Source organism: Mustela putorius, unplaced genomic scaffold (assembly GCF_011764305.1).
Source record: "Mustela putorius furo isolate JIRA1106 unplaced genomic scaffold, ASM1176430v1.1 tig00003898_pilon_pilon_pilon, whole genome shotgun sequence".
In the NCBI taxonomy this organism is placed as follows: domain Eukaryota; kingdom Metazoa; phylum Chordata; class Mammalia; order Carnivora; family Mustelidae; genus Mustela; species Mustela putorius.
Window position 1 is genome coordinate 17,270,125 of NW_025422047.1, and position 17,722 is coordinate 17,287,846.

The window sequence follows — 17,722 nt, forward strand, 5'->3', positions numbered from 1 at the left end:
TTACACCCACCAAACATACTTTCAAAGTCACTTTCTCTCACTATATCCAACAAATCTCAACTGAAAACTGGATTAGCAAAGAAGTAAATTTTGACCACATTATTGAAGTGTTTCCTTCAGTTAAAGCCAGGAAAGTAAAATTATAAAAAATTCTGTTTGGGGCACAAAATATTTAAAATTAAAATAATGTTGTGAATTTTAATATACTTATTTCCAATTTTCAACACTTTTCAACTGCTTTAATGTTCTGGGGGAAAAAACCGTTAAAAAATTACAGGAGGGGCGCCTGGGTGGCTCAGTGGGTTAAAGCCTCTGCCTTCGGCTCGGGTCATGATCCTGGGGTCCTGGGATCAAGCCCCACATCGGGTTCTCTGCTCAGCGGGGAGCCTGCTTCCTCCTCTCTCTCTGCCTGCCTCTCTGCCTACTTGTAATCTCTGTCAAATAAATAAATAAAATCTTTAAAAAAAAAATTACAGGAACATATGTTTCTAGAGTACACATTCTTCCTTTTGTCCCAGGCTTCAATGTGGCTCAACATGGCACTGCTAGGTCTGTCTTTATTTTAAATTTTAGCATTTTGTTCATCAAGGATTTTTCTGCATTAATTTTGATTGTTTAAAATATAGCACTAAAACTGCCCAATCCCATAATTCCACCACTAGGTATTTACTTAAAGAAAATAAGAACACTAACGTTTGGGCCACTCCACCAGGTTGAAAAAGAAAAAGAAAAAGAAAAAAGCGCTGACAAAGTATAAGGGAATGCAGAATTTGGTGGTGGGAGGTAACTACAATTATTGAATTCAGGCTCTGTGACTATCTGTAGAAGCAGGGGCTATGAAAGCTTTCCTTTATAGTTTCTGTTTCCCTGATTTCCCTACCATGACAAGTACCAACAGTGCAACAACTTCAGGGTCCAAGTAGGACCACAACTAAACCGGCATCATTCCACAATGACCCAAGTTTCTCAATCTAAGTACAGAAGAGGGATCGATGCTAGGGGACAAAAAGAGTGGACTTTCCTGGCAACTCTTGATCTGCATCTGAACCTTAATACTTTCTCCACCCTTGTCTGCCTTATCCTGTGCCCAAGAGGTTAACTTCTGGACCTTATGACCCAGGTTGCAAGTCAGCTTCAGCTTCAGGCTGAATTTACTCAGTGGGAGGGACTGGTCAGAGACTGGAGAGGAGAGAGAGAGAAGTCAGGGCATGTGTCCCCCTTGCTCCCCAAAGTTCTGGCAGTGGCTATGTTCCTCTGTAGCCCTCTCTCCCAGCAGGCAGCTCCTGCTCCCATGGCTTTAGCTCTCCCCAGGCTTCGGCACACTGTTATTGCTCTCTTGTCCCTTGAGGCACAGGGATATATTTTTCTATTGTCACTGCAAAAAATTACCACAAACTGATCAGTTTAAAACAACACATATGTATTCTCTTATAGTTCTATAGGTCAAAAGTCTGACATGGGTCTCATTGAACTAACATCAACTTGTCAGCAGGGCCCCATTCCTTTCTGGAGACTTGAAGGGAAAATCCTATTTCTTTGCCCTTTCCAGCTTGTAGAGGTTAGTCACATTCTTTGGCTCATGGTCCCCATTTCCCCTTCCCCAAACCCAGAAATATCATCTCTCTGACCGTTCCTCGTTTGTCACCTATCTCTTTGTCCATAGTCAGTAAAGGTTCTCTGCTTCTCCAAGGACTCATGTGATCAGACTGAGCCTACCTGAATAATACAGAATAATTTCTACAGTTCAGGACCCTTAATTTATACACATCTGCAAAATATCTTTTGCCATGTGAGGTTAAAAAAAAACTGCAGGTTCTGGGGATTAGCACATGAATATTTTCGGGGGCTATTATTTGGATAATAGTAATAATGGCTTCACCCTGCTGCTAGACTCTGAGTGCTTTATTATCACTTGTGGGTTAATCATGTGCTCATCTTTAAAAGGAGTTATTTCATTAAACTCTTCACAGTTACTACACTTGATCTTAGCCAAAAGGCCAAGAAACGATAAAGTCTTCACAGTTAAACCTTTATCATGTGCCATCTGTCTCCCACCTAGGCCCTGACTGACACAGGGATGAAATCAAGGGGGACTGACTGTCTCTCCCTGAAAAAGTACAACCCTGATCAATGTGCTCTTCCCCACAAAATGCAGAGAAAGATCTGTGTGTAGCTTCTCCTACTTAGTATGGTCTTTCTTCCCAATGTGAATACTATAAACCCACAAAGAACATGAATAAGCAATTCAAAAGAAAATACAAATGGCCCATAAAAATATGAAAAACCATTCCATTTCTGCAATGATTAAAAAATGCACAAATCAGAAGAATAGACATTAGTTCAAAATAGTGAAGATTTTGGGCACCTGGGTGGCTCAGTGGATTAAGCCGCTGCCTTTGGATCAGGTCATGATCTCAGGGTCCTGGGATCAAGTCCCGCAGAGAGCCTGTCCCTCTCCACCCCCCCCCCCGCCTGCCTCTCTGTCTACTTGTGATCTCTCTCTGTCAAATAAATAAATAAAATCTTAAAAAAAAAAAAAAAGGTCTTTTCTTTAAAAAAAAATAGTGAAAATTTTGAAAGAAGAAAGAAAAAGAGGGAGGAAAAGGCCTGTACTCACAAACTTTGCTGATGAAGTACAAATTGGTACAACAGCTAGCTTCCCATTGCCTTCACAAGGTAATAAACCACTTCAGCATGACATCCATCAACTTACTCATTACTTCAACAAATATTTATAGAGTGCTTATCAGATACCAGGCACTGGGAATACAACACTGCCCCCATTTTACGTTCAAATGAAAGACAGACAAATAGCTTACAATTCAGTAAGTATAACAAACTGTGAAATGGTACTGAGTGTTAAGGGGAAAATAAAGTGGGAATGTGGACAGGAAGTATTGGGCAGAGGTGGTCAGGAAGCCTTTACTTGACTAAAGACCTAAAGGAGGCAAGAATATAAGCCATGTGTTATCTGAGGGAAGAACATGCCAGGCAGGGAGAACAGTAAGTAAAAGACACTAAGATGAGAGATGGTTGCCCATGCTCCAGGACCAGTAAAAAGACTGGTATGGCTGGAGCCAAAATGAGGGAAGGGAAAAGTAGAAAAATGCAGTATCAGAGAAGTGAAGGAAGGCTGGATGGGGGTAGAGTCTGTACAGTATTATAGTTCACTGTGGACAATGGCCTAAGAGTAACATGATCCAAACAAATTATACTTTAAAAATGTCATTCTGAGTTCTATATTGCGAATAGGAAGTCCAAGACCACCTTTCCCCACACACACAAATTTAACAGTGATAAAATTCAACATGCTTTCATGAAAAAAAAAAAACAACACTCAATAAACTATGAATAGAAAGAAACTACCTCCATATAATAAAAGATGTATGAAAAGCTCAAAGCTAATGTTGTACCCAATGGGAAAATACAGACTTTTTCCTCTAAGATAGATCAGGAAAAGGCAAAGATACCCTCTGTCACCACTATGATCCAACACAGACTTTAAGTTCTAGCCAGAGCAATTAGACAATAAATAAAAAGCATAAAACTTAGAAAAGACGTAAAATTACATGCAGATGGCATGATCTTATATGTAGAAAACTTTAAAAATTCCACACACACACATAAAATCGTTAGAAATAATAAACTAATTTAGAAAAGCTATAGAATACAAAAATCACCATTCAAAAATCAGGTGTTTCTGTATACTAACAATGACCTGTGCAAAAAGGAAATTAATATTTTCTACTTACTAGAGCATCAAAAAGAAGAAAAGACTTAAGAAACCGAGCAAATAAGATGAAAACTATACACTGAAAACTATAAAATATTGTTAAGAAAAATCAAAGAAGATATATAAATGGAAAGATATTATGCTGTGGATTAGAAGACTTAATATTATTAAAATGTCCATACTACCAAAATAATCAATAGATTCAATGTAATTACTATCAAAATCCCAGTGGCATATTTTGCAGAAATTGAAAAAACCATCCTAAAGTTCATATGATAACCTGGGAGAAAGCTTCAAGACACTGGTTCTGTCAATAATTTCTTGGATATGACACCAAATTTCTTGGATATGACAGGCAACAAGATAAAAAATAGACAAATGGACTACATCACACTTAAAAACTTGTGCAATCAAGGAAAACAACTGAAAGAGTAAAAAGGCAAACTACAGAATGAAGGAAGTAACAGCAAATTCTATATGTGATAAGGGTTTAACATCCAGAACACCGAAGGAACTTCTACAACTCAACAACAGCAAAAAAGCAAAAGGACCTGAACAGACATATCTCCAAAGAAGCTATACAAATGGCCAACATGCACATGAAAAGGTGTTCAATAGCACTAATCACGAGAGAAATTCAAATCAAAACCACTATGAGGTATCACCTCATACTCATAAGAAGGGCCACTACCAAGAATAGAAAATAACTGCTGGAATGGAAGCAGAGAAGTTGGAACCTTGTGCACTGATGGTGGGAATATACAATGGTGTTACCATTAAGGAAAACAGTATGGAGGTTCCCAAAAAATCCCACTTCTGGGTAGATACCCCAAATATTAAGAGCAGAATTATGGGGACATCTGGGTGGCTCAGTTGGTTGGACGACTGCCTTTGGCTCAGATCATGATCCCGGAGTCCCGGGATTGAGTCCCGCATTGGGCTCCCAGCTCCATGGGGAGTCTGCTTCTCCCTCTGACCTTCTCCTCACTCATACTCTCTCTCACTGTCTCTCTCCCAAATAAATACATAAAATCTTTAAAAAATTAAAAAAAAAAGCAGAACTGCGAAGAGATATTTGTACACCTATGTTCATCACAGCATTATTCACAATAGTCAAAAGATGGAAGCAATCCAACTGTCCACTGACAGGTGCACAGGTACAGTGGGGTATCATGCAGCTTTCAAAAGGATCTCACCACTTGCTACAACATGGATAAACTTAAGAGGACATGACACCAAGCATTAGAACAACTGTATCTTCAGTACTATGGAAGGAATTTTTTAAAATTTTAATTAAATTGCTGTCTTCAGGGTGCCTCACTGGCTCAGCTGGTGGAGCGTTTGACTCTTGATATCAGGGTTGTAAGTCTGAGCCCCACACTGGGTGTGGAGATTACTTAAAAATAAAATCTTTAAATCTCTGCCTTCGTAAACAGTTCGCTTCTTGATGACTCAAAGTCATATTTATGACCATTAACTGTTACTCGTGCCTTTAAAGGTCTAAAAACCTCAAGTTCTGTCTTAATAATAAGTACCAAATGTACACTTGTATCTGAGAAGGAACATTAGGAATTAATTTCCAAATGTCTTCAAAACAGTTCCAAACTACATTTTGCTACCTAAAACCTCAGTCACTTCACACTCAGTATATCTCAAACTTAAGTCATAGACAATACCTCACAAATATCTAACTGCTACTAATGAATCCATTACCACAAAATTGAAACCTTAGAATCATTTCCTTTAGTATTCATATTCAGCAACTAATAATCCCTACTCTACCTGTTCTCAATATCTGCCAAATCCCACTCTAGCTCAGGTTTATTTTACCACATGCTTTGATGACCTCAATAGATTTCCTGCGGTCTCCAATGTTTCCAGTGCCTACCAACTACACTCCATCCTGCAAACTAATCACTTTACTTCCCTATCCAAAAAAAGTTTACTGTCCCCTAAATTCATCTCTTGATTCTAGAATAAAATTCAAATATTTTCAGATGTTTCTTGTAGAGGAAAAAAAAAAAAAAGCTAGACTCTACCCAGCATCTACTAAAAACCCCATTTGAGGAAGAGGACAGCATGTGACAATTTCTTGCCATATTTCAACTTACAATTAGTAGAGGAAGTAACTAGAAGAACAGCTGCTCTTAGGAAAAAAAAAAAAAAAACAGATCAGCAGAAATAATGGGAACTTGACAGGGAACAAGCATGTTATGTTAAGAGTTTAAGATCAGGGGCGCCTGGGTGGCTCAGTGGGTTAAGCCGCTGCCTTCGGCTCGGGTCATGGTCTCAGGGTCCTGGGATCAAGCCCCGCATCGGGCTTTCTGCTCAGCAGGGAGCCTGCTTCCCTCTCTCTCTCTCTGCCTGCCTCTCTGCCTACTTGTGATTTCTCTCGGTCAAATGAATAAATAAAATCTTTAAAAAAAAAAAAAAAAGAGTTTAAGATCAACAATAAGGGTGAGGTACTATAGTCTATCATCCAGAAAGACAAAAATCTCAGAATTCCTTATAACATATGGCTCTGAAAGTCAAAATGGCTTAGTCAATCAGAGAAAGACAATTACCATATGATCTCACTGATATGAGGAATTTGAGAAACAAGACAGAGGATCATAGGGAAAGGAAGGAAAAATGAAACAAGATGAAACCAGAGAGGGAGACAAACCATAAGAGACTCTTAATCTCAGGAAACAAACAGGTTTGCTGGAGGGGAGGCGGATGGGAAGGATGGGGAAGCTGGGTGATGGATATTGGGGAGGGTATGTGCTATGGTGAGTGCTGTGAATTGCACAAGACTGACGAATCACACACCTGAACCCTTGAAACAAATATTACATTATATGTTAATTTTTAAAAATGGCTTAAGAGAGTCTGGAAGCTAGAAGGACTTGGAGATTTCTGACTATGTAACTGCAACACAACTAATGAGAAAAAAGCTGGTTAGTCTAAGGGGTTGGCTAATGTCCCATGAAAATCCATGTCTACCCAGAATGTCAGAATGACATCTTTTTTTTTTTTAATATTTTTTATTATGTCATGTTAGTCACCATACAGTACATCATTAGTTTCTGATGTAGCGTTCCATGATTCATTGTTTGTATGTAATATCCATGCAATATATGCCCTCCTTAATACCCATCATCAGGCTAACCCATCCCTTCAACCCCCTCCCCTCTAAAACCCACAGTTTAGGGGAGCCTGGGTGGCTTAGTTGGTCAAACAGCTGCCTTAAACTCAGGTTATGATCCCAGGGTCCTGGGATTGAGTCCCGCATCGGGCCTCTTGCTCAGCAGGGAGCCTCCTTCTCCCTCTGCCTACCTCTCACCCGTGCTTGTGCTGTCTCTCTCTCTTAAAATATTTAAAAAAAAATAAGCAAAAAAACCTCAGTTTGTTTCCTGGAGTCCATAGACTCTCATGGTTTGTCTCCCCCTCTGATTCTCCCCTTCATTTTTCCCTTCCTTCTCCTAATGTCCTCCATGTTATTTCTTATGTTCCACAAATAAGTAAAACCATATAATTGTCTTTCACTTACCATAATCTCCTCCAGTTCCATCCATGTTGATGCAAATGCTGACATCTTATTTATTTTTTCTATTTTTAAAATACTTTATTTATTTATTTGACAGAAAGAGATATAGTGAGAGAAGGAACACAAGCAGTGGGAGTGGGAGAGGGAGAAGCAGGCTTCCACTGAGCAGGGAGCCAGATGCGGGCCTCAATCCCAGGACCCTGAGATCATGACCTGAGCCGAAGGCAGACACTTAATGACTGAGTGACCCAGGCACCCTGACATCTTATTTAGAGGAAGGATATTTGCAGATCTAATCTGTTTAAGATAAGGTCATACTAAATTAGGGTGGATGTCTTCTAAGGAGAGGGCACATAGAGACACCCAGAGAGAGAAAGAGAGAAAGACCATGTGAAGACAGAGACAGAGACTACAGAGTTGCAGCTTCAAGTCTACAAACACTGAAGATTGGCTGGAGCAACCAGAGGTTAGGAAGAGGCAAGAAAGGATCTTCCCCTAGAGCCTTCAGAAAGAACACGGTCCTGCCAACACCTTCATTTCAAACTAAATGTATATGCAAAAAAACAGAGTTGCAAAGTATGTGAAACACAAAACTTCGAGAGCTAAAAGGAGAAATGGACAAATTTACAATCACGGTTGGGAATTTCAGCCCCTTCTGATAGAAATTGATAGAACTAGACAGAAAATTAGCAAAGACCACGAGGAACTCAATACCCCCATTAATGAAAACAAAAGCTAACTGACAATTTTAGAATACCACATCCAACAACAGCAGAAAATGTTCAAGTGCCATGGAATACATACTAAGATAAACAAGATCCTGGGCCATAAAACAAGCCTCAATAAATTTACAAGGATTGGAATCATAGAGGGTGTTCTCCTACCATCATGCAATCAAATTAGAAATCAGTAACAGAATGATAACAGGAAAATCTCTTTCCAGTATTCACTGGGAAGCTAAACAACACCCTTTTAAATAACCCATGAGTCAAGTAAGAATTCTCAAGGAAAATTTTAAAATACAGTGAAGTGAATAAAATGAAAATATTACTCATCAAAATGCCAAAGTAGTACTGAGAGGGAAATTTACAGAACTAAATGCATATGTTAGAAAATAAGAAAAGCTTCAAAACAAAACTCTAAGTTACTGTGTCATGAAACCTAGAAAAAGAACCTCCCCTATACCCAAGAAAGGGCAGAAGGAAGAAAATAATAAAAGAGCAGAAATTAATAAAAATGACAACAAAAACAAAGAGGTTAATGAAACAAAGAGTTCATTCTTTGACAAAATCAATAAAATTAACAAATCCATAGCAAGACTGAGAAGATAGAAAGAAGAAAGGAGCTACTTACCATGTTGATAGCATGTACCCTTCATATAATGTGAAAGAAGGGTACTTCACATCTGGGATATTCTTCCTAAAAACTCGTAACTCCAGTCTAACCATGAGAAAAACAGCAAACCCAAATTAAGGGAAAATTCTACAAAATGTATGACCAGTACTATTCAAAACTGTCAAAGTCATGAGAAAATACTGAGGAAGAAAGAAATGAAGAACACTGAGAAACTATCCCAGATTGGAGAAGGCTAAGTAAGGATTCATGATGGCTAAATATAATATGGTTTCTGGGTGAGATTTTGGAACACAAATGGGACATTAGCAGAAAAATCTTCTAAATCTTAGTACATCTAGAGTTCGGCTAGTAATATGGGATGTTAATAGGGGAAACTGGCTGTGGGGTGGATGAGAACTGTTCACTGTTGCAACTTTTCTGTAAATCTAAAACTATTCAAAAACTAAAAATTTATTTTAAAAAATTAAGTCATTGGGGGTACATGGGTGGCTCAGTGTGTTAAGCCCCTGTGGCTCGGGTCATGATCTCAGGGTCCTGAGATAGAGCCCTGCATCAGGCTCTCTGCTCAGTGGGGAGCCTGCTTCCCCCTCTCTCTGTCTGCCTTGTGATCTCTGTCAAATAAATAAAGTTAAAAAAATAAATAAATAAAAATAAAAAATTAAGTAACTGAATAAGTTACTATTTTCAGAGTACAGAGATAAAGGAAAAGATGAGCTCATTAACAGAGGCTGATACTTTAATGTTAATAAAGAAGGAGAGAATAAGAACTAATTCCTACTTTCTCTCTGGTCTTCCATTTCAAGAATTTTAGCTAGTTGGTGCCTGAATGGCTCAGCTGGTTAAGCAATAGACTCTTGGTTTCAGCTCGGGTCATGCTCTCAGGGTGGTAAGATCAAGCCCTGAGTCAGACTCCTGAGCTGGGCATGGGCCCTGATTAAGATTCTCTCTTTCCCTTTCTACCCCTCTTCCAACATGCACATGCACTCTTGATCTAAAAAAAAAAGAAAGAAAGAAAGAAATTAAATTAAAAAAAAGAATTTAGCTTGAAAAAAAAAAAACAGAAAAAAACCCAAAAATTTTCTACAAAGAATATGTTTTTAACACTAAAAAATTAAAAATTAATGAAAATAGGGCTAAGAAAAAATGTACATTGGTAAAGGGAAGAGTAGAAGACAGGACAAATTAAGAAATTCCAAGAATGTAGTATCTCAATGCAAAACCACATTGAGATACCACCTTAAACCAGTTAGAATGGCCAAAATCAACAAGACAGTAAACAACAAGTATTGGAGAGGATGTGGAGAAAGGGGAACCCTCTTCCACTGTTGGTGGGAATGCAAGTCAGTGCAGCCACTTTGGAAAACACTGTAGAGATTCCTTAAGAAATTAAAAATAGACCCTACAATTGCACTACTGGCTATTTACCCCAAAGATACTGATGTAGTAAAAAGAAGGGCCATCTTTACCCCAATGTACATAGCAGCAGTGGCCACAGTCACCAAACTGTGGAAAGAACCAAGATGCCCTTCAACGGATGAATGGATAAAGAAGATATGGTCCATATATACAATGGAGCATTATGCCTCCATCAGAAAGGATGAACACCCAGCTTTTATATCAACATGGATGGAACTGGAGGAGATTATGCTGAGTGAAATAAGTCAAGCAGAGAGAGTCAATTATCATGGTTTCACTTACTTGTGGAACAGAAGCAACAAAACAGAGAATGCTGGGAGATGGAGAAGAGAAGTGAGCCGGGAGAAATTGGAGGGGGTGACAAACCATGAGAGACTGTGGACTCTGAGAAACAAACTGAATGTTTTGTGGGAGGATGTGGGGTTGGGGGAACCTGGTGATGGGTAGTAAGGAGGGTACGTATTACGTGGAGCACTGGGTGTGGTACATAAACAATGAATTTTGGAACACACGAAAAAAATAAAATTAAATTCATTTAAAAAAAAAAGAAATTCCAAGAATGTATCTAACTGCTCTATATAAATTTAAATTTTCTGGAAAAGTAATGCCTGGTTAGTGGGAAATTTTGCAAATGAGTTCAATGAACTTTAGAAGATGTTCTTGGAGAAATCATAGGAAATGTCACACCCAAAATACTAGCAATAGTTAAATGTTTCAATTTTCAAAAAGGAAAACAATATAATGCAAACTAAAGACCGTGATGTCTATTTAGTACAAGGTTTTTAGTCAATAACAGACGTCAGGGTAGGTACATTTAACCTACTATACAGTAAAACAATCATTTAACTTCCTTTTTGACTACACGATATTTGGCAGACAGGGTGTATTTTATTTCAGCAAAACACATGACAGGCTGCCTCATAGAAATCCTAGAGGCAAGCTGAAGAAATATTTCCGACAATAAAAATGGAAAAAAATCTCAAATGTACAATGCTAGGCTCTTTTTTTCAGTCCTATCCTGTTTAACACTTTTATAATTGACTCAGACAAAGATGTGGAAACAACATTCATCAAACAGACTGGTGATATAAGTCATAAGGCAATAATGCAAACAACAGAATCTGGAATCAAAAAGAAACTGAAAGACTAAACTTAGCAAGATGAAATGTAATAATGAAAATAGGCACTCATTTGGGCCACAACTCAAATGCACAAATACGGAATGGCTTACAGGCATAAAGAAATTTGGGGATATTTAAATGAGAGTCAGCTCAGTATGAATCAACTACAAACAAAGAATCAGCATGATTACCAAAAACACAATAGAATCTAATGAGAGGGGCCATAATACTGCTGTATTCTAGTGGTCCTACAACACCCAGAGTATAAACAAGCTGAAAACTGCTAAGAAGAGTAACCAGAGCCAAATATAAAACAGAATTAGTTTATTGAGGGAGGGAGAGGTTTGGCCTGAGGAAAAAAGTTTCATAGGTTATTAAGACAGTCATCTTCAAATATCTGAAATGATCTCACATGTAAGGAATATTAGACTTTTCCTAAATGGAACCAGGGCTAACAAGCAGAATTTAAGGAATACAAATTTATTTTCGGTATAGCAGTGAGGGTCATTCAAAAGCAGCATGAGCTGCGAGCAGAGGCTCACCCCTCTGAGGCCAGGGGACAGACTGGCAGAAATGTGGTAGAGGGGAATGAAGCATCACATGGCTGGTTTAGACTAAATGACCTATAAAGTATCTTCCAAGTCCATGATTCTAAGATGCTACTTCCTCTATGCCAAGTCTCTGGCTCCAGGCCAAGCAGCTGTACCACCATTCCTGGAGCAAGCCTTACTTATACATGCACTTTCCTGTGTCCACACTTTGAGGCCATTCTCTCACTCCAGCAAAGAGAAAGGATCTTTCTAAACCCTATCCATCTATCAAAAACAAACCTAAATATTGTCCTTACTGAAGACTTCTAGGCCTACCCTCCTACGATCTCTCTCTCCTATGGATTATGGCATACTTCTGGGGCCATCTGTCTGACAATTAGTTACATACCACCCTCAGACACTGCTTCTTCGTGAAACCGTTGTTAAAGCTTTTATTAATAATTTCTCTCCTCAACTAAATCTAAAGCTCCTTAAAGACACACAACGAAACTTATACTCTGTATCCCCTACACTCTGAAGGACACATAGTAGATATTCAAAAATATCTTTGGTTTTCAATACTGGAAACATTTTTGTTAGAACAAGTACTTTATAAAAAGGCATGTATTCAGAGGTAAAGGTAAAATCCACTATTCAAATCTGAATAGTAACTAATATAAGTTGACTTCCAGTTCAGTTACAGAACCACCAGAATAGATACTGCCACCCACTGATAACATATTCTAACCACAGGATTATTTTTTTTAATGGTCAACAAAGCTCAGAAAAGCTCAAATTTTCCAACCTACACAAAGGGCTTGGTAAAGCTGCCTTAGAGCAAAGAAAGATTAACAGAACCAAACTAAAAAGTGAAAAACGTCCAGCAGAAATCAGGATATTTCTCGATAAAAAGGCATATTTACTTCTTTAAATGTAAAATATACTGGTGTGTGATATTGATTCATGTACCTGGAAACACTAAGAAAAGCAAATTTGTCATACAGAGCCCAGAACATGTACTCACTCCCTAAGCACCAACTAAAAGTTCCAGACAAAGTAAAAAGAGAATTCCTTATCAGACTAGATATTTTAATAAAGATCAGGAAATACTTACGGAAGATTCAGGATCTGATAATTCATCCAATAATTTCCTTGCATCTACCACAGCTTGATAGAGTCTCAAATTTTTGCCATCAGAAGCAACAAAGCAAGCACTTGCAGAATTGCAGTATGTGCCTGAGAGAGTAAAGGCCTTGCATTATAAAGATAGTTTATTTTTATTGTTGGCTGAAGGATGAGAAACCTATACACACTTTTCTTTTTAGACACAACCATGGTCCAGAATCATAAATACACATAAAATTAATGGATATAAAATTATTAATGAAAGAAATCAATGGAAAATATGTCATGAGAGGGGGGAAAATTAAAAACAAATTTCTAGAAATTCTAAACATAAGTCTAATGTCTACATTCTCAATACTTGCTAAAAATCCTCCTAATAATGGCAAATATAAAACATTTTGTGTATTTAAAAACAGTTTAAAGGTTTTATTAATTTCAGAATTAAAATGAACACTTACCAAGACAATAGCTGGGAATAAGAGTCGGAAGCCAAGCAACATTAGAGAAGGCTGATGTATGTAAAGAGTTAATTCGAGCCAATTCTGATACTCCTCCAGTGTAGGACAAAGGTCCTATTGGGTCTACACGCCACAGAATAAGCTCACTATATATTGCATTCGGGTCATGAAATGTACGTGTCGCTGCATTTCTAAGAGGTTGTTTTGAGGAACCTTTTGTATGTCTTACAGGATCCATCAATCTACTTACTTTATTGTCTGAGTCCCACTGACAGTCTAATTCAGGAGTCAACAGAGCATTATGATGAGAGGATGTCAGTAACAATGGTAAAACTGAATGACATGCCAAGTCATTGAGGTGAAATCGATGACCACAGTATCTAAATTTGTGAGATACAGTCAGAACCGTGGTAAAGGCAGACTTATCTGCAAAAGTGACTGCCCACTGATTTAAAGAACCATCTATGTGTTTGGAGACCATCATTACTGTAGGAGCTAAAATGTTCATATTTGTAGTGTGTGATCTGGAGTACGATTGTGATCCATGAGGACTGCCTACAGCCATCATCTCTTGGTGTAACAGAGTGTGAGGAGAATCTTTCGTAGCATTTATGCAGGCATACATCATGATATTTTTACTAAGAGAACTCGCATCACCAGAGGGAAATGCAACAGGAATCCGAGAAGAAAAAGAAACCTGAAAAACACGATATGAATTCAATGTAAGTAGTTTTCCTCCTCTCAGAAAGTCTTCCAAAAACACTTCCATTTTCAAGACATCCTAGAAAAGTTATCATTTTCAACTTCTTTCTGGTCTAATTCTTTTCCTCTAAATAGAGGAAAATATCTTATCTCTATAAGATAATATCTTATCTCTATTTGCTGCCCAAAAGAAGCCTGAAAAAAAGAAAAGTTCAAGTGCCTTATTGTATAACTAAATGACCACACCACAAATCTCAATAAAAATAAAGTTCAAGGGGTGCCTGGGTGGCTCAGTGTGTTAAAGCCTCTGCCTTCAGCTCAGGTCATGATCCCAGGGTCCTGGGATCGAGCTCCCCATCGGGCTCTCTGCATCAGGCTCTCTGTTCAGTGGGGAGCCTATTTCCTCCTCTCTCTCTGCCTGCTTCTCTGCCTACTTGTGATCTCTGTCTGTCAAATAAAATCTTTAGGGGCACCTGGGTGGCTCAGTGGGTTAAGCCTCTGCCTTTGGCTCAGGTCATGATCTCAGGGTCCTGGGATGGAGCCTGCATCAGACTCTCTGCCTGCAGGGAGCCTGCTTCCTCCATTCTCTCTCTCTGCCTGCCTCTCTGCCTACTTATGATCTCTCTTTGTCAAATAAATAAATAAAATCTTAAAAAAAAAAGTTCAAAAAGTTAATAGCTAGACTTAGTTAATAAAACCAGGGGGACAGACCTGAGTCACATTTTTAGGGTAGTTTTAAGATTATTCAAAATTATGTGAATTCCAGGAAAAAAGTCAATGTACATATATATTCAAATACCCAGTACCACATTTCAAAGCCAAATTCATTTTACTTTGAATTAACCAGGTTTATAAAATCTGTGGTCATACATCCCCCTTTGGTAACAAGAATAAGTATTCTCTTCTCAGTTGCCTCTCAAAAACAGAATCTTTTGAATATTTCTGAAAACATGGTAAATCTGAATAGCATCTTTTTTTTTTTTTTTTAAGAAATATAGCAACCGCTTCATCAGTAAAATATACCTGGACTTGTCTAAATATTCCAGGATTATATTCATCCAAATACTTTACATGCCACACTAGAAAGGTACCATCTACAGGGTGTATAGTAAAAAGCATATCAGGATTCTTATTCCATTCAGTTAGCAGCATTTCAATCTTCCGATCAAGCAGAACTGTAGGCAGTGGCATTGGTACACTAGGTCGTGAAAAGGTTCTGGGACTTCCCTCTCTTTCTCCATCTTCATGTTCTGACGATCCTGTGCCTGCCTCAGATTCTCTATCCAGGGATAATTCTGAATCAGAAAATAAATTTATCAGTACACACTAATTTATCAATACATACTAATAATATCATAAAAATGCAATCACATACTAGACTATCAACAGCATACTATCTTAAGAAACTATAAATCCCTTCTCCAATTTATGGTCGGGGCAGGGAGGGAATGAGAAAAAACAAAAAAAGAAAATCATTTTATGGTCTGAACTGAAAATTACTATTCTTTCTTACTTTTAGAGAAATCAGAATTTCATTCACATTATCATTATCACTAGCAAAACTAGTGATCCCCCCAAAAGGACAGGGCTTCCAAAGTAGTATATTACTCAAAGCAATACATGTAACAAAAGCATATAGAGCTAGATGGTAGACAGACCACAGTAGATGGTAAGTGACTGGAAAAGTAAAAAAGAAGAGCAGGAAGGAAGGATTATAAACTAAAAGCGGTATCACAAGAAGCTGCTGACTTGCCAAAAAGAAAAAATCTGAACATGCAATACTAACCATGTTCTAGTTTCATATGTAGACCCCTCTCTTTTTCCTCCTGTGAACGTTCCTCATCTTCTCTCTCTCCTTCATCACTTTCATGATCTATCTGCTTCTCAGAAAGTTTTCGTAATTGCTGCATAAATATTTCAGTAGATGATGTAAAATGAAACTCTTTGTTGTTTAACCAATGAACCACAAAACCCCCATTTCCATCATCAATGTTAAATACAGTGCCAACCAAGACATTTGGAATATCTGTGGGGAAAAAAAGTTGAGATTTCAATATGAATTTCTTGTGTCTTTAAAAAGATTACCCAGTGCTTCTAAAGCACTTATAAGTTCGTCTTTATAAAGACTAACTCTATACTTACACAGAAAAGGTCAACATAACTCCAGCAGGATTTGTAAAAACTTTAACTGAATTTAATGGTAAAAGTAAATATTAAGAATTAATGGCACATGACTTAAATTACTAATGGAATGAATTTACTAATTTAAAAAACAAATATACCAAATGCACGAACCTTTATTAAATCCTGGTTTGGGAATGGAGGAACAGAAAAATAAAACATAAAAGTAGCTATAAAAGAATTTTAGATAGGGGCGCCTGGGTGGCTCAGTGGGTTAAAGCCTCTGCCTTTGGCTCAGGTCATGATCTCAGGGTCCTGGGATCGAGCCCCACATCAGGCTCTCGGCTTAGCAGGGAGCCTGCTTCCCCCCTCTCTCTCTCCCTGCCTCTCTGCCTTCTTGTGATCTCTATCTCTCTCTCTCTGTCAAATAAATAAATAAAATATATTTTTAAAAAAGCTTAAAAAAAAAGAATTTTAGATAATTGGAGAAATTTAAGTTTAAATATGAACTGGATATTAGAGATTATGAAATAACTACTAATTTTCTTAAATATAATACCAATATTGTGACCATGTGAGAGAATTTCCTTACTCTTAGGAGATACTGTCTGAAGTATGTAAACCTGACATGCCATGCTATACGTAACTTACTTTAAAAGATTAAGAAAGAATTAAACTCACACATGCCCACCCCCAACACACACAGGTATATACAGAGAGAATAAAGCAAATGTGGCAAAATGTCAACAGTTTTTATTCAAAGTAGAAGACATGAAGACATGAAGACTAAGACACCTTAGTATTGTTTCAACCTTTCTAAAATGTTTGAAACTAAAAAGCTGGGAGAAAATAATGCCAAAGAAGAACATGGGAAGACAAGCAAACTTCTAAAGTATATTAGCAGGCTTCCTCCAGTTGGGTTAACTGTGATTCACAAAATAGACTAGTTCATGTAAAATAGTGAAGCTAAAAAAATCAATCTCCTTAATCTCAATTAATATTACAAATAATTCATTCAACAGAAAGCAAAAAGCAAAAATGAAAGCAAAACAAAAAACCACTGTCCTCTGCAAGGTATGAAAGTCTAAAGATAAAATGCACAGGTATTTTTGGTAGTGTTCTGTTAAATAAAGTTCCAAGTTGTTCTTTTTTTCTAATTCCTGGATGACAGTCCTGGGTTTCTGATAAAAATGAAACAAAACATATAAAATAGAATTTATAAATTAGGAATACTATAAAACAATACATCCTCTATTCTTGCTAAAAATGTTTCACCTAAACCTTATCGTGAGCAAATATTCAAACAGCAAGATGCACTAAAAGATAACAGAGAAGTTCTTTGAGAGACTTTTTTTTGACAACTGAGAGGAACTATTGTAGATGAGGAGTTTAAAAGAAATGACAATCAAGTAAATAAAATAGAGTCTATATTTTAATATCAACTATATATTAAATATAATCTTATCCATGTTCCTTAAATACAGTAACAGTATTGTAGTAATGGAGGAAACCTCCTATTTTATTATAAGACACACTTGAACTATTTGGATTATGTCATAAAATATTTAGGAGATGAAGGATAATGTTGGTGACAACTTTACTTTCAAATGACACAGCCAAAAATAAGGGAA

At 37.4% G+C, this 17,722-nt stretch overlaps 1 protein-coding gene and 1 pseudogene across 5 annotated transcripts in view; both read right to left on the minus strand.

Annotated features, from left to right (window-relative positions):
• DMXL2 (Dmx like 2) overlaps nt 1–17,722 on the minus strand; it is a 164,890-nt gene that overhangs the window by 76,123 nt on the left and 71,045 nt on the right. For all 5 annotated transcript variants that reach the window (XM_004755433.3, XM_004755431.3, XM_004755432.3 and 2 more), the window contains 4 exons: nt 15,757–15,996; nt 14,994–15,265; nt 13,269–13,965; nt 12,800–12,921 (listed from right to left, as the gene is read on the minus strand). In XM_004755433.3, the coding sequence (XP_004755490.1) occupies nt 12,800–12,921; nt 13,269–13,965; nt 14,994–15,265; nt 15,757–15,996 (1,331 nt within the window). The remainder of the gene's footprint in view (nt 1–12,799; nt 12,922–13,268; nt 13,966–14,993; nt 15,266–15,756; nt 15,997–17,722) is intronic.
• On the minus strand, nt 1,942–2,009 carry LOC123388408 (annotated as a pseudogene).